Raw genomic sequence first — 25,243 nt, forward strand, 5'->3', positions numbered from 1 at the left:
CCAGGTGCAGGTCAGTGGGACTAGGCAGAAAAATGGTTTGGCACAGCCAAGAAGGGCCAAAAGACCTGTTTCTGCGCTGTAATGTTCTATGGTTCCATGGTTCTAAAACAGAGACAGATAACCTACACACACACATACACACAATAAACAGGAACAGGAGGTCAAATTCTAGGTCCTCCTGTTCCAGAGGAAGATATGGGCAAAAGCAATGTTTTTGCCCCATTCCCAGATCTCTTGATGCTGAAAATTTTCAATTTTCCATATGTTAACACTTATATCCCTTTGAAAAAGAGTGTCAAAGATTCATACTCTTCTAAACAAAGCAGCACCGTAGTTCCATGTGATTGGCCAACCTCTCATCCCAAGTTCTTGACTTGACAGAAAGTAAAAGAAGGTATACAACTAGTGGCTGAGAATTTTTTTTTATATATAAAAAACAAGACCAAAGAAAACACTTTCAAAAGTCCTTTTCATCAGAACACAATACTTTCTAATTAAATTAATTAACTTCTGTAGTCGCCTCTCCAAACAGAGTTCACAACATATTGCAACAATTTGTCATACAAGTTATCACAGCGCTTTTTCCTCTCCTTCACCCCAGTTGCTTGTACTTGCAAAACAAAAGTTAACAAGAACATTGTAACCTTCTGGAGCCCAGTACCTACATTTAAGAGAGAAAAAAAATCATTTTTCCATACTAAAGTGTTAATTTCACATTTCCTCAGATAATACCCCAGCTCATGTATTTTCCATAGATCTAACCACGCTCTCTTTGCAGACTCTTTATGTTCTCCTCGGTACTTACTGTCACAGCTAATATTAGTACATAACCAAAGTTCATTTGATGGATCAGAATCAAGTTTTTCATCTCTGACAAATGTTGTGAAATTTGTTTTGCGGTAGCATTATTGTGCAAGACATAAAAACTACTAATAAGATACAATAAATAGTGCTGAAGGGGAATAATGAAGTAGCGCTCATGGGTTCATGAAACCCTTCAGATATCTAATGGTGGTCAGCTCAGTCAAGTTTATTCAGACAGATTGTAAATGGGGTAAAAAGCCCCATCAGGAACTTCACAAACCAGCTTTACAGATAACACACTATACTAGACCTAAACGAGGAATGGGTACATGATTAGAAAATGCTGGAAACACGCAGACCAGGCCAAATCAATGGCAAGAGAAACAGAATCGACTCTTCAGGTTAGAGACCCTTCTTCAGAACTGAAAAGATGACAAAAGGGGCTTGTAAAGCTGCAAACACGAGGAAATCTGCAGATGCTGGAAATTCAAGAAACACAAAATGCTGGTGGAACGCAGCAGGCCAGGCAGGATCTCCCAGTGGCCACACATTTTAATTCCACGTCCCATTCCCATTCTGATATGTCCATCCATGGCCTCCCCTACTGTCAAGATGAAGCCACACTCAGGTTGGAGGAATAACATCTTATATTCCGTCTGGGTAGCCTCCAACCTGATGGCATGAACATTGACTTCTCTAACTTCCGTTAATGCCCCTCCTCCCCTTCTTACCTCACCCCTTATTTATTTTTTGCCTTTCTCTCTCTTTTTTCTCCCTCTGTCCCTGTCACTGTATCTTCCTCTGGTGCTCCCCTCCCCCTTTCTCTCTCCCTAGGCCTCCCGTCCCATGATCCTCTCCCTTCTCCAGCCTCGTATCCTTTTTGCCAATCAACTTTCCAGCTCTTAGCTCCATCCCTCCCCCTCCTGTCTTCTCCTATCATTTTGGATCTCCCCCTCCCACTTTCAAATCTCTTACCATCTCTTCTTTCAGTTAGTCCTGACAGGGGTCTCAGCCAAAATGTCAACCGTACCTCTTCCTATAGATGCTGCCTGGCCTGCTGCGCCCACCAGCATTTTGTGTGTGTTGCTTGTAAAGCTGCAAGATGATTTGGGGGTTGAGGGGATGACTCAGACATGTGAAGCGGGGGTGACCATGGAGACAAAGTTATCTGGTTAATGAGCGAATGGGCAGCTCAGGCTGGACATGCCCCCACTCCATCTGACGCTGAGGTGTAAAGACGTCAATGGGAACACTGAATGAGTTGGCAGAGGAAATGGTGATGGTAAGAGCAATGATATTTAAAATACACATGGATGGGCATTTGGATAGGAAATGTTTAGAGGTATATTCGCTAAGGGCAAGCAAAAGGGACCAACTCAGCTGGTCATCTTGGTTGGCATGCACAAGACAGGCCGAAGGGCCCGTTTCATGCTGCATTGCTCTCTGACTTTATCAGAGTTATAACCATCCTCACAGCTTTTCAAGCTACCCATTTCCTTTTCAGTGCTGACAATCCAAAATGTTAACTGCTTCCCATCCTACAGATGCAGGCTAATTGGCTGAGTATTTTTATTCAAGATTTCTAGCACTAACAAATTAGCGTATATACACACGCACACACACGTGCGCACACACGCGCAAAAGACCTCTTTCATCTATTTACTGACATTCTTATGAGGGTTTTTAATATTTCTACTTAATTGTATTTATATTTCTTCCTGGTTTAATCTCACACCCATTTTCCCTCCTTTATCTTACCCTGATAGGGCCAAATGGTGCTGAACCTCATTTAATTTGAGGGCTCCAGTCATATTTTCTCATTTACACACTGACTGTCTCTACAAATCAGGAAAACTTATGACCTCCCTTAATATACGTCAGTGCTTCATGTCAAAGAGCAATATGTGATATCAAGCAACAAAAGTGAATTTTAGAGCAGATGCTTAGTAACTTGATCAAAAGGGAGAAAATAGAGGTACAGTTGTCTAAGGATAAAAGAACAAGGTCTCAACAGCGAAAATGATCAACTGCAACAAATCAGGCTGAATTTTCAGCATGCAAAAAGAAATTTCATTCATAATCAAGACTGGGACATGTATACAAGATTTAATAAAACAATATCAATTATAAACTAAGCATATTTAAACATTATGATAGTTTCAAACATGATTCTGAGTCAACACAAAACTTTTCTAATTATCATTACAGAAAGAAAATACAAAAAAATCAAGTTCATGTTAAAAAAAATCACTGATTTGCTGCCAAATGTAGCAGTGAAAACTGCAACAGTGCAGCCTGTGATGGACTCATTACAGATGTTTTGTTTCAAGGTTAAAAGTGTATGTGCAAACCACGAGTTTGCAGAATTTTACTGACATCTGAGGATTACATGTCAATAACTTGCTCACCTAAAATGTTCTCATTTCGCAAGAGTACACTGTTGTAGATCTCAGTCTCTCTGAACCAGGATTTTTCATCTCTGGAAGAAAATATTTTCACTGCAACATTTTCTCCTTGCCACAGACCTCGCCAAACCTCTCCAAAACGCCCTTTACCTAGGAAGAGGACCACAGGAGATACACCATTATAGACCCATTGGAACATTTACTAAACACACATTTCAACATACCACATCTTAACCTAAAAACCCTTTTAATAAACTGGTGATTAGTTAATTCAACAAACACCCTGAATTTAAAATGAAAAACTACAAGCAGTGCAATCCAGTCATATAATTCATTAATTAATACAGTGATTAGTTTACTGCCCAAACACAAAAAACAAACTTCTTTATATTAAAAAAAATCACATTTAAAGCTCAAAGAAAGAAACAATACCTTCAGATTGAAGAAGTAAGCAAATCTGAGTTGTAGCAATAGGCAACAGTACTTTGTTCAAAATACTGCTGCATTCTTCAAAATACAGTGGATTCCAGTTAACTGGGATAAATCAGGACTGATATATTTTGGCCCAATTATGTGGCTGCCCCAATTAACCGAAGTTTCATGGAAATAGTTTAAGGTATATAAAAACATAAACTACTGTTTAACTGAGTAACAAATTATGTTTTTAAATGAAATGCAGAACAAATTAAAACACTATTAATACTACTACAGTACTAGAAAACTGAATTAGTTCTTAATAGATATCAACAGAGGAACTCAGTGTATGCTGCCACATTCGTTTGATTGACTGTAAGTTGACAAAATCAGCACAGACACCTCATGTAGATAGTGGACTGCCTTCACATAATCCTTCTGATGATTGCATCTCCAAACCTGAATGCTTGAAGTGGCAGTGAGCAAAACACTTTTGAATTGCCTCACTGCTTACTTTTTGCTATCAGTGGCAAAAATCTCTGCTGTTTGAATACAAGCACACACAACTGATGCTATTTAAAAACTGTTCATTCTAAGCACAGGGTAGTGTCTAATGGATACACAAGTGCACACGTTCAACTGTTAGAAACTGGCAACAATCTCCTACAACAATGAAGAAGTATAGTGTACCAAATAAATGAAGGGAATCCTGGCTAGTTTCTCAATTAGAATCGTGAAGTCATAGAACACTACAGCATAGAACAGGCCACTCAGCCCATCTAGTCTCTGCCAAACCATGAATCTGCTTAGTCCCATTGACCTGCATCCGGGCCATAGCCCACCATACCCCTCCCATCCATATCCAAATTTCCCTTAAATGTTGAAATAGACCCCGCATCCACCACTGGCAGTTCGTTCCACAATCTCACCTCCGAGTGAAAAAAAATTCTTGTGTTTGCTTTGAACTTTTCCCCTTTTACCCAACTCCATTACAATCACTCCATTAGATCTTGTCCATTAAGTGTTGGCCCAAATAAGCAGCTGCCCCAATTAACCAATTAACCACAATCCACTGTACATTGTTTTGAAACCATGTGACAACCAACGGATGGTTTATTTTAGTTGTGATTTATATTCTAACATTATATTTTAGTTATGGTATCGCAGGTTACTTCCACTTTACTCCAAAGTTTCAGTTTCGACCCTCTGGCGTTTTCTCTCCTATACCTCAGCCATGGAAGTTTTAAAACTTGTTGCAGTTCTTTGATGTCCTAGAAAGTAACACACTTCACGAACAAAATATAAAATTGCTTATTCAGCATGAACATAACAGTTGCTATGGATTATTTGAGACATTTTTTGGAGGTATGGAGGTAGCTAGTTAATTCTAAAAAGAACTAGTCTTCAAATAAAAAACCTGTTCACAGTTCATTTCCACTGATATTTGAAAACCGCAGAACCCAGCATACTGATTCTGTACCTTTCCAACTATTTACTAAAAAATAGTAAATATCAATGCCCTCCCTGATCTTAGATGAGGATTTCATTCAGCTTTCAATGAAACCCACATGTAAAATCAGGAGAGGCATCTTAAGTAGCCCTTTGCATTAACACATCATTAAAAGGCATACCCGTCACTTAATTCAGATTTCAGAACATGCCTGCTTTGTCATATAATAATCTGGCCTTTTGCATATCCAAGGAATCATCGCTCAACACTGTAACAAAAGTAGTATGTATTAGTTTTGATTGCTTTCTGCTCAGAACTCACTCGACCAGTGCCTGATATTTGAATACTAAAAGAGGGTTCTGTCAGTTCAGATGTAAACAGATAATTGAAATATCCCTACAACCTATGGACCCAATTTCAAGGCCTCTTCATCTCAAGTTCTCAATATTTAGCGCTTACTTATTTATTATTATTTTTTCCTTTTTGTATTTGCAGTTTGTTGTCTTTTATACATTGGTTGAATGCCAAAGTTGATGCAATCTTTCATTGATTCTACTATCATAATTATTCTTTTGTGGACTTATTGAGTATGCCCACAAGAAAATGAATCTCAGAGTTGTGTATGGTGACATCTAACAAGGATGTCATGTTGAGGCTTTATAAAGCAGTGCTGTGGCCTCACTTGGGAGTATTCTGAGTTTTGGGCCCCACATTCAAGAAAAGAGAAGGTTCAAAGGAGGCTCATGAAAACGATTCCAGGATTGAAAGGCTTGTCATATGAGGAGCATTTGATGGCTCTGGGCCTGTACTCACTAGAATTCAGAATAATGAGGGGCGACCTAATTGAAACCTATCGAATTTTGAAAGGCATCAATGGAGTGGATGTGGAGAAGATGTTTCCTATGATGGGGGAGCTTAAGACCAGAGGACACAACCTCAGGAATAGAGGAATGTCTATTTAGAATGGAGATGAAGAAGAATTTCTTTACCCAGAAAGTGGTGAATCTGTGGAATTCGTTGCCACAGGTGGCTGTGAAGGCCAAATCATTGGGTATATTTAAGGCAGAGGTTGATAGATTCTTGATTAGTCAGGACATGAGGGATGTGGGAAAAAGGCAGGAGACTGGGGCAGAGAGAAAAAAAATATCAGCCATGATGAAATGGCGGAGTAGACTCGATGGGCTATTGGCCTAATTCTGCTCCTTTATCTCATGTCTTATATATGTACTTAGATAATAAATTTACTTTGATCCTTTTAACTCTGTAAAGTTACCTGTCTACATTCAACTGTTAAAGTAGGTAACTACAGCCATCAAAAATATAATTAATTGTTTATCATTGTTGGTGTTTTAAGTAGTATAAACATTACTCTACTGTTTTGTGTCACTAGAGGAGAAATAGATGCTCCAGAATACCTGCTTCTGTTGAATAAAGATGTTTTGCACTTACCAACTTCAATCTCCCAATGACAATACAGATACAACACTTGGGGCTCATCTGGGATACATTCATGACTCATTATATTGCCGGGAAGGAAGGGCACCAGAGGAAGGTAATAGGCAGGTGATAGAAGTAGCAAGAGGCCAGACTGGGAAATAGAAGATGAGGGAACCATGTTCATGCCATCAAGTTGGAGGCTTCCTGGACAGAATATGAGGTGTTGCTCCTCCACTCCGAGACTTCTATCATCTTGGCAAAAGTGGAGGCTATGGACTGACATGTCTGAACATGAACAGGGATAGGAATTAAAATGCTTCGTCACCAGGAAATTCTGGTTTTGGCAGATGGAACTGAGATGCTCCTCTTCCCCAACTCCTCTACAATGGTCGAGTTATTGGAAGAACTATTTGGGGCCCTGAACGGAGGTAAGGGAGGAGGTGAATGATAGGCAAAGCATTTCTGTCACTTGCAGGGATATGTGCCAGGAGGGAGATTAGTAGGGAGGGGTGAATGGATAAGGAAACCACAAAGGGAAGGATTCCTGAGGAAAGCAGAGAATGGAGTGGAAGAGGTAAAGATATATTTGGTGGTAGGATCCCATTGAGGATTGCAAAAGTTGCTGAGAATGTGTTGGATGCAGTGCCTCATGGTATGGTAAGTGAGAACAAGAGGAACTCTATCCCTGTTAACGTGACAGGAAGATGGTGTGAGTGCAGATATCTGGACAAGATGCCAGTGAGGGCAGCATCAAATGGTGGAGGAAGAAAAACCTCATTTTTTGAAAGAGGACGATATCTCTGATGTCCTGGAAAACCTCATCCTGGAAACAGCGGAAACAAAGAAACTGAGAAAAGGGATGTATTTTTACAGGACACAGGGTGGGAAAAGAGCCGTGGAAACTGACAGGCTGTAAAAGATGTCCATGGACAGTTTGTCTCCAGAGATGGAGCCTGAGAGATCGAGCAAAAAAAGGAGAGAGATGTCAGAAATGGACCAAATAACCCATCACCTTCTGGCTTGTCCTTCTTTTCCTCCCCCCCACCTTTTTTATTCTTCCCCCTTCCCTTCCAGTCCTGAAGAAAGGTCTCAGCCCAAAATGTCAACTGTTTATTCATTTCCATTAATGCTGCCTGACCTGCTGGATTCCTCCAGCATTTTGTGTGTGTTGCTCAGAAACCTCTCTGTTCACACTCACTGCTGACCAGATTACAGAACTATGAAGACAGTATCTAGGTCAAGTAGAGAGCTGACAGTGGTCCCCTACGGATGTACACAAGATCTTTAATAGGGGGCCAGCAATGCAACATGTAGGTGGACATAGGGGCATCTCTGGCAGTAACAGCCCTACTTTCAATGACTGGAGAGACTGTTTATATTACCATGAGGAAAACAATGAGGGCAAAGACAAGAGTTTGGTGAGGTGGAAGACAGGCGGATCTCTATATTTGTTCCATCTCAGAGGAGAGGGGTTGGGAAACAACAAGGGTAGAAAGAGGAGAACCTCAGGTACTTGAGAGAGGGGAAGTGCACCCTCCAGTTCTGAGTATGCCCAAACATCTGTCCTGGGGACAAATAACTTCGAAAGGTAGTTGCCATTATTAACTAAGGAAACATTGCTGAGTCAGAGCCAGTGAATATGCACAACCTGCAGACAACACACCACAGTCAGCAAAGCTGCAGCAGCCCTAATCAAGATCTGGACCCAGAACTGTGTGGATGTCAGGAGTTCCCAAGGAAATGGGCCAAACACATACAAGAACAGTTGGAACCAGTACACTTATTTCAGGAGATAGCAGTAATTAAACCAAAGAGGAAAAGCAAAAGTGGGGAACAGGAAAGGAATGAGAGAGCAGTTCTCAGGGGGAAAAAAAGAACAGGAGATAACAGTATTTGCTTGCATTAAAAAAGGAACTACCAAAGCTAATTCAGTAAAATTATGTAAAGCTGTTGGGATCAAGCAGTAGAGCAAAGAAAGGACAGATGGTAACTAAACTCATGGGGAGCACTGTTGTCTCTAAGCTGCATGGGTGCTCTACCTCACAGTAACTAAAATGTTCCCATGCACATAGCCTTTGTTGCCACGCAGCTAGAAAAAGTTTACAAAGTATAAAATACTTTTTGTTGTACTGTATTTCATTAACCCTTCAAATAATAAATAAAATCTAAAGATTGTGTTTTTTCAATTTTCAAGTATTTATAGTATGAATATTACAAAAAATGTGCCATGTAAAAATTTCAGATCCTCCAAAAATTTCCTGCTCAGAGCAAGGGTTGATCTGTAAAATAAAATTTTAGGGAACGTTGATGGGAAGGCAGGAGTAGCTGAGCTCCAGTGTGTATTGCACAAATATTGCTAAAGTTATATCATGGGGATATCCATTTGGTAAAGCACATCACGATCAGGACTCTAGCGGGTCTGGTGGTGACCAGGGACGAGCAGTAGAGACACAGATTCTGTCTGTACTGTTATCACATGTGCCAACTATTACCCAGACAAGAGCACTAAAGTGTGACTAGTAAATCAGCTTTGTGGGTAGTGGGAAAACGTCCAGGTAGACTTCTTGAGCCCAAAGCATTGAGGGAAAAGCTACTGTCTTATGACCATGGGTCAGATCACTTCCCTGTTGGGTAAAGTCTTTCAATACAGGAGAGTGCACCATCAATCTGGCATCATAAATTTTGGCTCAGGAAATCCTGAGGAGCCACTTCTTCCCCTCTGACAGCAGATTTTTTGAACAGTCCATGAGCACTACTTCATTATTCTTTTGTTTTTGCACGATTTATTTTGTAATTGTGTTAATTTTATGCCTTTGCTGTGTTGCTGCTGCAAAATAACAAATTTCACAAAATACAAATCAGTGATAATACAGCCGATTCTGGAACTCCAGCCCGGGTAGATTCAGATTTCACAAGGAGAGAGACGGAAGAAATCTGCAAACTGCAAGGAATCAGATAATGATACCCTGTACCCCACCACCCCCAGAGCTCAGGAATGCGAGAGAAAATGGACTGAACAATCAAAGTAATGTTACCCAAATACTGCCAGCAGTCCCAACGAGACTGACAGCGACAAAATGCTACATGCTGGGTCTCAACCTGTGTTCTAACAATCTCATTACAGGGAACTTAAATAAAGAACATCCCATCCTGCTTCACAGCTCTCTGCTGCTAAGGGAACAAGCATATGAATGTCAACAGGAAAGACACCAAGTGCACAACAGTAAGCCGTGATGAAAGAACTAAAATGTAATGGAACTTGCATTTGTAATGAAAGCTGATTCTAGGTGTCAGAAATCTAGTGGGATAGATCAGAGCAAAAGGAAACGTGGGAAGGGATCCAAGTTACGGCAAAAGACAACTTTGAAAACCAGACAAAGTGCAGAATACAAGGTAATCACTTCAGCATGGATGGAAGGCAATACTAAATGAGCTGGGTCTTTTCAGTGGTGGGGCCAGTGAGTAAAAGGACACAATAGGTGGAGATGTCATTGGGGGAAGAACCTTACAGTCATTGACATAGTAGGTGTGTATTCTTTTCTGCTCAAAACCCCTCAGCCTACCTAGCACCACTGTTTGAATATCTCTGTGCGCCACAGTTCCCTAGGAGATATTGGACTGCTTAGAGGCAGCTCAAAAGAAGTAAGTGGGGGCAGCCAAGACATTTTGTGCGCCCGAGGAGATATTGGATTGTGCATAATTAGGCATTTGGCAAGTGCCAATAAAAAGTTAGGTTTAAGTGGAGCAGCTGTTGTGGGAGCAGCAATGAGTGGGCTAGAGTAAGAATGGAGAGCTCAGGCTTTTGCTCAGAGGCTTCAGTGAGGAGAGGTGAGGGATGTAGGTAGATTATTCTTTTTTTTTCCCTCTTTGCACATTTGGAGCAGTGGGGATGCCACACAGGATAGCGGAATGCTCCTCTTGCGGGTTGCAGGAAGGCAGGGCCCCTCCAGTGTCCTTGATGACCTCAGCAAGAAATGCATCCAGCCACAGCTTCTTTCACACCTTGGAGCCGGAGCTGGAGGCACTCCAGATCACTCGGGAGGCTGAGGGGTTGATCAACAGGATATTCAGGGAGGTAGGTACACACAATCTGCAGAACACAGGCGACTGGGTGAAAATCAGGAGGCGGAAAGGGGACAGGAAGCCAGTTCAGGGGCCATTCCCTCAGTAACAGGCATACCACTTCCGATACTGTTGGGGTGATGACCTAGCAGAGGAAGGCCACAGCAGTCAGGTACCTGGCAGAGAGTACGGCTCTGTGGCTCAGAGGGAAAGGGGAGGGAGGGGGGAGAAGAGGAGTGCAATAGCGAAAGGGGATCCTATTGCTGGAGGAGCCGACAGGAGATTCTGTGGATATGAGAGACACACCCAGATGGTATGTTGCCTCCCAGCTGCCAAGGTCAGGGAGGTCTGAGGTTGTGACCAGAACATTCTAAAGGGGGAGAGCGACCAGCCAGTAGTCATGATACATATTGGTACTGATGACATAGATAGGAAAATGGAGGCGGTCCTGAGGTGAGAATATAGGGAGTTAGGTAGAAAGCTGAAAAGCAGAACCTCCAGGGTAGTAATCTCTGGACGCTTGTGGCACATGCCAGTCAGGGCAAGAATAGTATGATTTGGCAGTTAAATGTATGGCTGAGAAATTGGTGTAGAGGCAGGGTTTCAGATTTCTGGATCATCCTGATCTTTTCTGGGGAAGGTATGAATGTACAAAAAGAGAGGTTTCACCTGAACCCGAAAGGGACCAATATCCTTGTGGACGGGTTTGCGAAAGCTGTTTGGGAGGGTTTAAACTAATTTGGCAGGGGGTGGGAGTTGGGGTGATAGGGCTGAGGATGGGGCAGATGGTATACAAGGAGACGCTGTGTGTAGTGAGACTGTGAGGAAGGACAGGCAGATAATAGGGCAAAATTACAGTTTGTGGGATGAGTTGAAGTGTAACATGGGAGCAAAAGTGAAAAGGGTGATGGATACAAGATTGAAGGTGTTACATTTGAATGCACAGTGTATGGAATAAGGTAGATGATCTTGTAGCAGTCAGAGCAGGTATGGCATTGTTGGCGTAACTGAGTAGTGGCTGAGAGATCATACTTGGGAGCTTGGCATCCAAGGATTCACATTGTATTGAACATACAGGCAGGTAGGCAGACTGAGTGAGGTGGCTGTTGGTAAAAGAAAATTAAATCAAATATTTAAAAAGAGGTGACATGGAATCAGAAGATGTAGAATCCCAGTGGGTAGAAATAACAAAATGCATGAGTAAAAAGACGCTAATGGGAGTTATATACTGGCCTCGAAATGGTACCCAGGATGTGTAGTATAAATTACAATGGGAGATTTTTAAAAAATAATGCAAAAATGGCAAAGTTATGATAGTCATGGTGGATTTCAATATGCTGGTAGTTTGGAAAAATCGGATTGGTGCTAATCCCAAGGGAGGGCAATTGTAGAATGCCTGTGAGATGGCATTTCAGAGAAGCTTGTGGCTGAGCCCATTACGGCAGGGGCTTCATGCACACCTCGGTTAATGGTAGGGATCCATGACATAAAAAAGTTTGGAAATTCCTGCACTAGGGAAAAGGTAGGTGTTGTGTAATGAACCAGATTTGGTTAGGGAGCTTAAGGTAAAGGAACCCTTATCATGCTGTGATCATAATTCACACTACAGTTTAAGAGGAAGAAGATAAGGTTAGAGTATCAGTATTTACAGTGCCTATAAAAGTACTCACTTCCCTCGGAAGTTTTCAAGTTTTACTGTTTTACAACATTGAATCACAGTGGATTTAATTTGGCTTTTTGACATTGATCAACAGGAAAAGATATTTTCATGTCAAAGAGAAAACAGAGCTCTGCAAAGTGATCTAAATTAATTACAAATATAAAACACAAAATAATTAATTGCATAAGTATTCAACCCCTTTAATATGACACACCAAATCATCACTGGTACAGCCAATTGGTTTTAGAAGTCACATAATTAGTTAACTGGAGATCACCTATGTGCAGTCAAGGTGTTTTAATGGATTGTAGTAAAAATACACCCGTATCTGGAAGGTCTAGCTGCTGGTGAGTCAGTATCCTAACAAAAACTACACCATGAAGACAAAAGAACACTCTAAGCAACTCCACAAAAAAAGTTACTGAAAAGCACAAGTCAGGAGATGGATACAGGAAAATTTCCAAGTCACTGAATATCCCTTGGAGTACAGTTAAGTCAATCATCAAGAAATGGAAAGAATATGGCACAGCTGTAAACCTTCCTAGAGCAGACCATCCTCAAAAACTGAGTGATTGTGCAAGAAGGGGACTAATGAGGGAGGACACCAAGAGACCTATAACATCTCCGGAGGAGTTATAAGTTTCTGTGGCAGAGACTGCGCATACAACTGTTGCCCAGTTGCGACACCAGTCATAGCCTTATGGGAGAAAGCCACTGTTGAAAACAAAACTCACATGAAATCTCAGCTAGAGTTTGCCTGAAGGCATACGGGAGACTCTGAAGTCAGCTGGAAGAGGGTTCTATGGTTTAATGAAAACAAAACTGAGCATTTTGACCATCAGACTAAACACTTTGTTTGGTGTAACCCAAACACCGCACATCATCAAAAACACACCATCCCTACCATGAAGCATGGAAGTAGCTGTATCATGCTGTGGGGTGCTTCACTGCAGCAGGCCCTGGAAAGCTTGTAAAGGTAGAGGGTAAAATGAATGCAGCAAAATACAGGGAAATCCTGGAGGAAAACCTGATGCAGTCTGCAAAAGAACTGCGACTTCTGAGAAAATTTGTTTCCCAGCAAGACAATGACCCCAAGCATAAAACCAAAGCTACAGAGGAATGGCTTAAAAACAACAAAGTTAATGTCCTTGAGTGGCCAAGTCAGAGTCCAGACCTCAATCCAATTGAGAATTTGTGGCTGGACTTGAAAAGGGCTCTTCACTCGCAATCCCCATGCAATCTGACAGAGCTTGAGCAGTTTTGTAAAGAAGAATGGGGAAAAATTACAGTGTCCAGATGTGCAAAGCTGATAGAGACCTATCCACACAAACTCAAGGCTGTAATTGCTGCCAAAGCATCTACTAAATACCGATTTGAAGGGAGTGAACACTTACGCAATCAATTATCTTGTGTTTTATATCTGTAATTAATTTAGATCGCTTTGTAGAGATCTGTTTTTACTTTCACACAAAGGAGTCTTTTTTTCTGTTAATCTGCATCAAAAAAGCTAAATTAAATCCAATGTGATTCAGTGTTGTAAAACAATAAAACATGAAAACTTCTGGGGGGGGGGGACAGGGTGAATACTTTTTATAGGCACTACATATGGAGTAAAGGAAATTACAGAGGCATGAGAGAGAAGCTGGCCAAACTTAATTGGAAGGTGACTCCAGCAGGGACGACTGCAAAACAGAAATGGCTGGAGTTTCTGGGAGCTATTCAGAAGGTTAAGGACAGATGTATCCAAAAGATCAAGTATTCTAAAGAAAAGGCAACACAACCGAGGCTGACAGGGAAAATGGAAGACAGCATAAAAGCACAAGAGAGGGCATATAATACAGCAAAAATTAGTGGGAAGTTAGAGAAATAGGAAACTTTTAAAAACCAACAAAAGACAACTAAAAAGCTATAAAAGGAGAGAAAAGATGAAATATGAAGGTAAGCTAGCCAATAACAACAACGAAGATGCCAATTTTTTTCTAGATATATAAACAGTAACAGAGAAGTGAGAATGGATACTGGACCACCAGAAAATGATCCTGAAGAGGAAGTAATTGGGGACAAAGAAAGGACAAATTGATTAAGTATTTTGCATCAGTCTTCACTGTGGAAGACACTAGCTGCATGCCAGATTTGAGAATGTGTCAGGAGGTAGAAGTGAGTGTCGTTGCTGTTACTAAGGACAGGGTACTTGGGCAGCTGAACAGTCTGAGGGTAGATAAGTCACTTGCACCAGATGGACTGCACCCCAGGGTTCTGACGGTGGTAGTTGAAGAGATAGTGGAGGTATTAGTAATGATCTTTCAAGAATCACTAGATTCTGGAATAGTTCCAGAGTACTGGAAAATAGCAAATGTCACCCCAGTTTTTTAAAGAAGGGAAGGAAGGAAGGAAATTATACACTAGTTTGGTTGACTTCAGTGGTTGGGAAATGTTGGAGTCCATTAGTAAGAATAAGGTTTTGGAATTCCTGGAGTTGCAGATAAAGTAGGCCAAAGTCAGCATGGTTTCCTTAAGGGGAAATCTAGCCTGACAAATCTGTTGGAATTCTTTGACGAAATGACAGGCAAGATAGACAAAGGAGAGTTAGTGGATGCTGTTTACTTGGATTTTCAGAAGGCCTTTGACAAGGTGTCACACATGAAGCTGCTTAAGAAGGGTCCATGGTATCACAGACAAATAAACCAGCAAGGATAAATGATTGGTTGAGTGGCAGGAATCAAGGGTATGAATAAATGAATAAATGAATGGCTGCATATGCCTAGTGGTGTTACGGAGGGTCGGTATCGGGACCACTTCTTTTCAGGTTGAGTCAGTGGTGAGGAAGGCAAACGCAATGTTAGCATTCACTTTGAAAGGACTAGAGCAGGGGTTCCAAACTTTTTTTTTAAATGCCATGGAGCCTCATTATGAACTGAACTCGTTTTTTTTTAAAAAAAAAAAAGGGTAGCATACAAAACCTAAGAAACTATAGGGCCGTGAGTTTGACATCGATCGTGGTTAAATTTCTGTAGGGGATTCTGGGGGGCAGAATCAAGCAACATTTGGAGAGATTTGGAACAATCAACATGGCTTCGTTTAATGAGTTTGATGAGGAGGTGACCAAAAGGGTAGATGAGGGAGGGCACTAGACATTATGTACATAAACCTTGGAAGGGCATTTGAAAAGGTCCCTCATGACAGGCTATTCTGAAGGTTAGATCACATGGAATCTGGGGAAAATAGACTGAAGGTCTGTGTCCAATTGTGTGCCACAGGGATTAATGCCAGTACCTTTGCTGTTTGTAATTTATATAAATGATTTGGCTGTGAGCATACAAGACATGATTACCAAGTCTGCGGAGATACTGAAAGGTGGTGTAAAACGTTATGAAAAATTACTGGAGATCTTGACCAGCTGGTTTGTGGGCTGAGGATTGGCAAATGGCTTTCACTGCAGATAAACATGAGGCACTGCATTTTGGGAGATCAAATCATAAGAGGGCTTGTACATGAATGAATCATAGGGACTTGGTGAGTGTTATGGAACAGAGGGACTTAGGAGTGCAAGTGTAAAACTCACTGAAAGCGGTGTCATACATAGATAAGGTGGTGAAGGCAGCATTTGACGTGCTGCTTTTCATCAGACAGGGCACTGAGCATAGCAGTTACACTGCAATTATACAAAATATTGCCGAGGTCACTCTTGGAGTTTTGAGTCCAGTTTTGATCACTTTGTTGTAGGAATGATGATATTAAACTAGAAAGAGTGCAGAGGAGACTTACCAGGATATTGTCTGGACTTTTGAGCCTGAGTTACAAGGGGAATTTTTTTGGACTAGGACTTTACTCCCTAGAACACAGGGGATTGAGGGGGTTACCTGATACAGATATACAAAGATCATCAGGAGCATAGACAGGGTAGCCCATCATCTTTTTCTCCAGGATAGAGGTGGTAAAACCAGGGCATAGGTTTACGATCAGAGGCAAGAAAGTTAAAAGGCACATCAGGAACAGGTCTTCTCACATAAAGGGTGGTGCGTATTTGGAATGAGCTGTCTGAAATGGGGGTTGAGGTGGGCACATTAGCAACACTTAAAATCCATCCAATAAGTGCATGGATACGAGAGGTTAGAGGGCAATATGTCAAACACAGGCAGATGGGACTAGCTCACTGGACAATACAGTCAGCATGGCTGAGCTGGGCTGAAAAACCTGTTTGCACACTGCAATTACAATTCTGACTATAGCCATTGGAACTGAAGTTAACCATTTAACCATTTGTTGAAAAGTACAAAACATCACTGCACTTTTGAGCATCAGGAAAGGAGAAACAGATTCTCCAACAGACCTGCTTGTGTCGAATGAAGACCTTTGCATTAATCAATTTCAGATCCCACACGGCTTAGCGACAGTCACAACAACAGTTACTCACCTACACATTCTACCAGGGTGATCTGCCGAGCCACTGTTCTCTGTATGAAGAAAGGAAGGCCTGATCCACTGCCTGATGTGCAGGAGTGATCCAGCAGATCCTGTGAGAAAGAGATCATCCTACAAAATTAACTGCAATTACTCACTTTCTTGAGGCATGTTACAGGCCGGAAAACCTTTGCTTCTCCTGGGTAAGTATTGCCTCATTATTTCATTTGAACACAAAATTACCAGATTCACCTTCTCCTTAGCTCTAGTCAACTTTTAATGAAGGGAGTAAAATCATTGAAAGCTCCTGGTCCTGCCACACCAGATCATGCATTGTATAGCTTCAAGGGAGAAATGCTACAAGGGAAGTAACTTCCTATTATGAAGAGCAAATGAAATTACTTCTATAGTCCTTGGAGTTTACAAGAATGAGGATCAATCTTAATGAAAAACAGGATCCTAATGAAGCATTAGTATGTTGATGTTGAGATGTTATCGCAACTGGCTACAAGATAAAGGGACAGTCATCTAATCCTGATGTTTGTAGGAACTTCTCACACGAAGTAGTGAACCTTTAGAATTCTCGACCTTATTGGGTTGTTCCAATGATTTTGGTTTTATATTCTATGTATTCCACTCGTTTTTTGCTGTTTTGCGATTTGTTCTTTTTTATTCTTTTACACATTGGGTGTTTGATGTTTTTCTTTCAACAGGTTCCATGGGGTTTCTTTGTTTTGTGGCTATGGGAAGGCTATAGGAAGACAAATCTCAGGGTTGTGTCACAAACACGACAGAATCTACAGATGCTGGAAATCCAAGCAACACACATAAAATGCTGGAGGAATTCAGCAGGCCAGGCAGCATCTATGGAAAAGAGTAAACATTGACTATTCACTCATTTCAATAGATGCTGCCTGACCAGCTGATTTCCTCGTGTGTGTGTGTGTGTGTGTGTGTGTGTGTGTGTGTGTGTGTGTGTGTGTGTTGCTCAGGATTGTATATTGCATAGATTCTTTGATATTAAATGTACTTTGGATCTTTGGGAAAGCTAAATCACTGGGAATATTTGAAAGACTGGTGAATTGAGGACAATAAGGTACTGGCACAGAAGATGAGAGGAGATTTTAGGCAGATCACACATAAATTTGAGGGGAAAATATTGGTCTACTGTTATCTTGCAAACTTGCTCAAAATATCAATCTCTTGGTTTCAAGATATGTGAATTTTCACCTCATAGGTGGCACAGTTTGAATAACATCAACCACACTACCATTAATGAGCTCTCCTCCAGAATTTTACCACTGCAAATTCCCAGCCTTTTTAAGAACAAATGTTACACGTACAATTCAGGAGGTAGTCATACAGTCAAAGAACACTACAACACAGAAACAGGCCCTTTGGTCCATCTAGTCCGTACCAAACCATTAATCTACCTAGTCCCATTGACTTGCACCTGGATCGTGGCCCTCCAAATCCCTCCCATCCATGTATATATACAAATTTCTCTTAAATGTTGAAATCAAAACCACATCCACCACACCACACTCTCACCACCCTCCAAGTGAAGCTCCCCCCCATGTTCCCCTTAAACATTTTACCTTTCAGACTTAACCCATGACCTCTAGTTCTAACCTCACCCAACCTCAGTGAAAAAAGCTTGCTTGCATTTATCATTTTTATAATCCTTCAATTTTGTGTACTTTTACCAAATCTTCCCTCATTCTTCTACGCTCCCGAGAATAACCTCCTAACCAATTCAACCTTTCCCTACAACTCAGGTCCTCAAATCCCAAAATCCTTGCAAATTTTCTCTGCACTCTTTCAATCCTATTGACATCATCTTGTAGGTAGCAGGTGACCAAAACTGCACACAATGCTCCAAATTGGGCCTCACTAATATTTTGGATAACTTCAACATAACATCCCAACTCCAGTACCCAATTCTTTGACTTATGAAGGCCAAGTTCCAAAAGCTTTCTTTACGACCCTATCTACCTGTGACACCACTTGGAAGGAATTATGAATCTGTATTCCCAGATCCCCCTGTTCTACTGCACTCCTCAGTGCCCTATCGTCCCACCCTGGTTTAGCCTTGCAAAATGCAACACCTCAGTAGACAGATTAAATTCTATCTGCCATTTTCAGCCCATTTTTCCAGCTAGTCCAGATTCCACTGCAAACTTTGATAAACTTCCTCGCTGTCCTCTACACCCCTAGATCTTGGTGTCATCCACAAATTTGCTAATCCAGTTAACCGCACTATCATTCAGATAGCTGATATACATGACTAACAACAACGGACTTGGCACCGATCCCTGCGGCATATCATTAGTAAAAGCCTCCATTTAGAGAGACAACCATCTACCACAACTCTTTGGCTTCTCCTGCAAAGCCAATGTCTAATCCAATTTACTACTGCAATGTATGGATCTATTTCTTCTAGAGTAATGACTCCCCTGTAGCACTGCAGAAGAACTGTTGTCTACTCACACATATTGATCTCTGTCTACACATGCGCATGTTCTCTCTCTGCTGCTGCAATGTGAATACACCAGTTCAAGCCATCTCCCGTGCACGTGCTTTTATTTAATTAACATGTAGTTGCAAAGACACAACAAATTGGCGACATGTACGAACCTGAATATCAGAGAATAATCGTCAGCTACACTGACGGTGACAGGATGGAACAGCAAGAGGACGGATGAGCACTGCATAGTACACATGAAAGACGCAATTAGCAAATTTAATGTAAAAATAACGTGGCGATGGCTTCAGTCGGGAAAGTTGACAAATTTGATAGTGCTAATGAAGGCTGAGTCGTATATCAAGGGTTGAAACTGTATTGTAACATGAACAAGTTGGAGGAACAAAATAAAGCCCCCACCCTTCTTAGCTTAATGGGTCCTTGGACGTACAGTCTCTTACACAACTTAGTAACCCCTGAAATGCCAGCAAGATGTACATGAAATTGGTACCAAATTACAAAATCACTTGAGCCCTAAACCACTGATAATAGCTGAGAGGTTTACATTTTAGAAAATGAACCAAAGGATGAAAGCATTTCTGAATATATTGCAGAACTGTGCAAACTTTCCCAGTACTGTGACTTTACAGATGGACTTTCTGATGCATTCAGGGACAGGCTTGCATGTGGTACGCATAGCCAAAGCGCTCAAAAGAGGCTGCTGTCAGAAAGAGACCTATGGGCATCGACCGTTGCGATATCATTAAAGACCACAGCAAAAGATGCAGCAGAACTACAGAAAGAGCTTAGAATGTGAAATGCACAAAATGTGCAAAAAGCCAAAAATGCTATCAATGTGGCAAATCCTCCCAAGATGCAAATAACTGTTGGTTCAAAGAAAGAGTTTGCAGAAAGTGTCACAGACAAGGCAACAGAGAGAGTGTGCAAGTCAGATAAAAAAGCATGACCAAAGGGAAAAACTACATAGCGAAAAGTTTCAAACACAAAACTAAGCAAATACATAAAGTGACCAAATGTGAACCAGAACCAGATAACATAGTATCTGACAAAGGTGAGCTGTCATGCCTAGAACAGCATAGCATTACTGAAGCAGATCACAAGATCAAATGGATCTCAATCGATGTGCCTTGTGTAAAAGTGAAAATGGAGCTGGATACAGGGTCAGCTTTGTCTATAATTCAGGAGGCTGACTGCTTCCTAAGATACCATTAGAGAAGACCTCAGTGATGCTAAAGACTTACAAAGGCAAAAAAAAAGTGTCTGCCTAAAGCAAACTAAAAGTGAATGTGATGTATGGAGCTTTATGTATTGAAAAGTGGAGGGCCAGCACTTTTGGGATGTGAATGATTGAGGAAAAATCCAACTAGACTGGCACTCAGTGTGACATCAACAGGAAACTGCAGCCCAAATGGTAACACTAACCAGAGACTGGCACAGCTGCTTAATGCTAATGAAGGTATTTGAGAAGGGGATTGGTAAACTCAAAGTCATCAAGGCCAGAACTGATTGGAATGAAGCAGCAACACCAAGATTCCATAAAGTGTATCCAGTGCCTTACGCACTACGTACTAAAGTGGATGCTGAACTGCAGGTCTTGGAAGCATCTGGAATTCTCTCCAAAGCTGAGTGGAGTGATTGGGCCACAACCATTCTCCTAGTGATCAAAGGGAAGTCCAGAGCCGTTCGCATATGTAGAGATTTGAAAGTGAGCATCAACCCAGTGCTGCATGCCGTGTAGTTTCCCCTGCCACAAATGTTCACATCTTTGGCAGGCGGGCAGAGACTTTCAAAGATTGACTTGTCACAAGCCCATCTGCAAATGGAGAAGTCAAGCAGGAAGTTCCTCAAAATCAATACTCACAAAGGACTGTTCCAGTATAATCGTCTCATCTTTGCCATTGCATTAACTCTAGTTATTTGGCAAAGACCAGGTGCTCCAAGGCATCCCAGGAATGTAATGTTACCTTGACGATATCATTGTGACTGGCAAAAATGATGACAAACACCTCCAGAACCTTGGTAAAGTGCTTACCAGGCTGAGTGAGTGTGGTCTGCGCGCAAAGAGAGAGAAATGTTAGTTTTTCAAGAACAAAATCTCATATTGTGGACATGTCACCTACAAGCATGGCTTACATAGTCACAAGAGAAGATTGAAGCAATGCTATAGGCACCCGAACCGGAAAATGTGTCAGAACTCAGGTCATACTTGGACCTTGTAAACTACTACCACTGGTTTCTCCCAAACATTGCAACAGGGCTGCACCCACTGAATGCACGTTACAGACAAGAGCAAAGTGGGAATGGTCAGAAAGATGTGAAAGAGCATTCGAGGAAATAAAGGGACTAATAACATCAGATGAACTGCTCATCCATTATGATCATTCTCTGCCCATCAGACTGGCATGTGATGCATCCTGTTTTGGCATTGGAGCCGTTTTGTCACACATCATGAAAGATGAATCTGAACGCCCGATTGCATTTGCTCCAAGATCACTGATGAGCACAGAACGCAACTACGCACAGATCGACTGAGAGGCCCTTAGTCTAGAATAGGGAATAAAGATGATCCACCACTACCTCTATGGACAAAAGTCTACTCTAGTGACATTTTCAATCCCAGGAAGGGAATTCCAGTGATGATTGCTACTCAGTTACAACATTGGACACTATTCCTTTGAGCCTACTCTTATAACATGGAGTTCAAGGGTACCAAACAACATGGCAATACTGATGATGGCTTGTCCACATCTTCATCTGTTGGCAACTGAAGAAAAGTCTTCATACTGTGATCCAGCAGTAGTGTTCTACGCACATTGGTAGACCAGTTGCCGGTAACAAATTCAGAAATACAAAGAGAAACAAGGATTGACCCAACATTGTCAAAAGCCCATAATATCACTATGCACGAATGGCCAGCTCATGTAATCCTATGGTTCCAGAGTTCTCAGTGAGACAAGACCAATTGTCAGGTACGTCAAAGAACGCTGATGTGTGTGTCTCGTGTTGTGGCTCCATCTAAACTGCACATCAAAATGTTAGAGAATCTGCATGAAGGACACGTGGGTATGGTCAAGATGAAGAGCTACGTGTGGTGGAAGGGAATAGATAAACAAATTGAAGACTTGGTCGAAAGCTGTTCAGGATGCCACAAAGTTCAAAATGTACTCTACAGGCATGATTACACCTGTGGGAGTGACCATCATCACCATGGCAGAGTAAATATTGACTTTGCTGGGCCATTCATGGACTGCAAGCTTCTGATTGCTGTGTTGCTCATGAACCCAACCACCTCAAAGACTGCTTCTACTCGGAGGATTATCTTCACCAGAAATGGCTTACCAGAACAAATTGAGAGCGACAACGGACCACAATACATGTTAGAAGAATTCAGATTGCTCATGAAGAAAAATGGCATCAGACATTTCAAGTCAGCTCCTCACTACCCAGCAACAAATGGGTTAGCTGAAAGGTTTATCCAAACATTCAAGTAGTCCATTAAAGTGATGGACAAGGAGGACATTTCTCTACAGCACAAGGTGGACAACTTCCATTTTCTGTATCGGAACTCTGTTCATGCGACGACAAATCAAACATCTGCAGTGATGTTCATGAGTAGGAATCTGAGATCTCACATAGACCTCCTGAAACCAGATCTATGGAAGGAAGTAAAGACTAAATAGCTCAGCCAGTTGCCAAGTGAAGCAGTAAGGAGCTTCAAGATTGGACAGGAAGTCCTAGCGTGTGCTTACCAAGAGAAGTGGAGACCTGGTAGGATAACTACAAAAACTGGACCAATGATGTACACAGCGTATGTTGGAGGCCATTCATGGAGACATCATATGGTCCAGATACTAGATGCTCAAACGAAGGACACACCCAAGTCAAATGCATCCAACAAGATGGACGCATTACAGCCATCAGACTTACCTCTCAGTGATGATCATGTCACTGACAGCAACGTGACACTAAAAACTGAGAACGTTGTCTTGGACAAGACACATATCAAACCTGATGCCACTCCACGGGTCCAGAGGCTATCTGGAAAGAAGCAGAGTGCCACCCAAAAGACTGACTTGTAGTATATTGAAGCTAGTTATGGGCCGTTATTGTGAAAGCATGGTTAATTGGAATATGGATTATGGAAGGGAAATTGAATATTTTGTACAGATAGTTATGTGGTTGCATTAATCTAGAGGGGGAGAACATGTAATGTATGGATCTATTTCTTTTAGAGCAATGACCCCACCCCCCTTAGCTCTACGCAAGGACTGTTGTCTACACAGGCATATTGATCTGTTCTCTATGCACGCGCATGTTTTCTCTCGCTGCAATGTAAATATACAAGTTGAACCCATCTCCTGCATGTGTGCTTTTACCTCATCTTGAATGCCAAGCAATTGAACCTTCTTAACCAACCTCCCATGTGAAACCTTGTCAAAGAACTTGCTAATGTTAATGTAGACAACATCCACTGCTTTGCCTTCATCTACTTTCCTAGTAACTTCCTTGAATATAAGATTGGTTAGACATAACCTATCACGCAGAAAGCCATGCTGACTACTCTAACCAGTCCCTGTTTATCCAAATACTCAAGTATCCAGTCCCTTTGAATACCTTCCAGTAACTTACCCACTACTGATGTAAGGCTCACTGGCCTATAATTTCCTGGCATATTTGTACAGCCTTTCTTAAACAACAGAACAACATTAGCTACTCTCCAATCATAGAGCATCTCATCCATGACCAAGCACATTTTAAACATCTCTGATATCCTCTGCAATTTCTGCACCAGTCTCCCACCAAGGGGATACTTTGTCAGGCCTTGGGAAAATATCCACTCTAATTTCCCTCAAGACAGCAAACACCTTCTCCTCTAATCTGCATATGATCCGTGACCTCACTGCTGCTTTGCCTCACTTCCAAAGACTCTGCATCCATCTCCCAAGTACAAATGCAAAAACCCATTTCAGATCTTCCCACCTACTCTTCCAGGAGTTGGAAGAAACACTCCCCAAACAGATTAGAGTTAAACTCAATCAGCTCCATCAGGGGCACTAGCCTCCTCAGCATCCAGGACACCTTCAAAGGGTGATGATGCCTCAGAAGGCAGCATCCATCATTAAGGACCTCCACCACCCAGGACATGTCCTCTTCTCACTGCCACCATCAGGAAGGAGGTACAGAAGCCTGAAGGCACACAACAATTCAGGAACAGCTTCTTCCCCTCTGCCTTCAGATTTCTGAATGGACATTTTGTACCCATGAAAAACTACCTCACTACTTTTTTGGACAACTTATTTAATACTCAAGTACCTACTTAATAATTTACTTAATTAAATACTTACTGTATTTCACAGTTTTTATTATGTATTGCAATGTACTTCTGCTGCATAACAAATTTCATGGCATATGCCAATGATATTAAACCCAATTCTGATTCTAATATCACTTTCTCCTGCTCGTGTATATGTAGAGGTCTAAACAAGTGACAATGATTTCTAAATCTGGCCACTTTTCAATTAAACTGATATCAAAACTTAACAAAATGTAATAGCATTTTTGACCAGAGAGAGTGAAGCAAACAAAATAACAGATTTAAAATCCTTACAGCTAGCGTGCTGTCGCCAACATTTGAGGCAATCAGTCCATCGATGGCACCATACTCAGCTTCTCGAGCATCCAGCCTTTGCATTTGATTTTGATGGAGCTTCCGCAATATTATCACTGTCACCATGGTGATGACAATTAGCACAATTACTGGAGCAACAATAACAATTGTCAGAGTTCTTGCACTGTAGCCCATTGGTGCTTCTGTAAGGGAAGAGGAGAAATAAGTTGGTGCACTAATTAAGCGACTACGAGATAAAAATAATCTTGTAGAGTGCTGATATTTTCCCTATGCATTGACCTCATACAAAACCATATTATTCAATATTCATACCATTCTCAGTTGATTCAGCAGAATAAAGTCAGTGCAAATACAAGTTCTTTCTGAATTAATCTATGTCAATTGAGGGCGCCATTAAGAAACTGTTTATGATTCTTTGCTGCTTCATTCATGGTGGCAGACCATGAATAATCTTATCCCTATTTAGTATCCAGCATCTCCACAGAATTCTGTACAC

The 25,243-nt window shown here is 41.5% G+C and overlaps 1 protein-coding gene across 1 annotated transcript in view; it reads right to left on the bottom strand.

The window, feature by feature from the left end:
• Nucleotides 1–25,243, bottom strand: part of LOC134348621 (activin receptor type-1-like) — a 111,313-nt gene that overhangs the window by 30,668 nt on the left and 55,402 nt on the right. Inside the window, exons 4-6 of the mRNA XM_063052286.1 lie at nt 24,727–24,929; nt 16,647–16,746; nt 3,213–3,359 (exon numbers count right to left, since the gene is read on the bottom strand). Coding sequence (XP_062908356.1) covers nt 3,213–3,359; nt 16,647–16,746; nt 24,727–24,929 — 450 coding nt within the window. The remainder of the gene's footprint in view (nt 1–3,212; nt 3,360–16,646; nt 16,747–24,726; nt 24,930–25,243) is intronic.

The sequence above is a fragment of the Mobula hypostoma genome, chromosome 6, assembly GCF_963921235.1.
Source record: "Mobula hypostoma chromosome 6, sMobHyp1.1, whole genome shotgun sequence".
In the NCBI taxonomy this organism is placed as follows: domain Eukaryota; kingdom Metazoa; phylum Chordata; class Chondrichthyes; order Myliobatiformes; family Myliobatidae; genus Mobula; species Mobula hypostoma.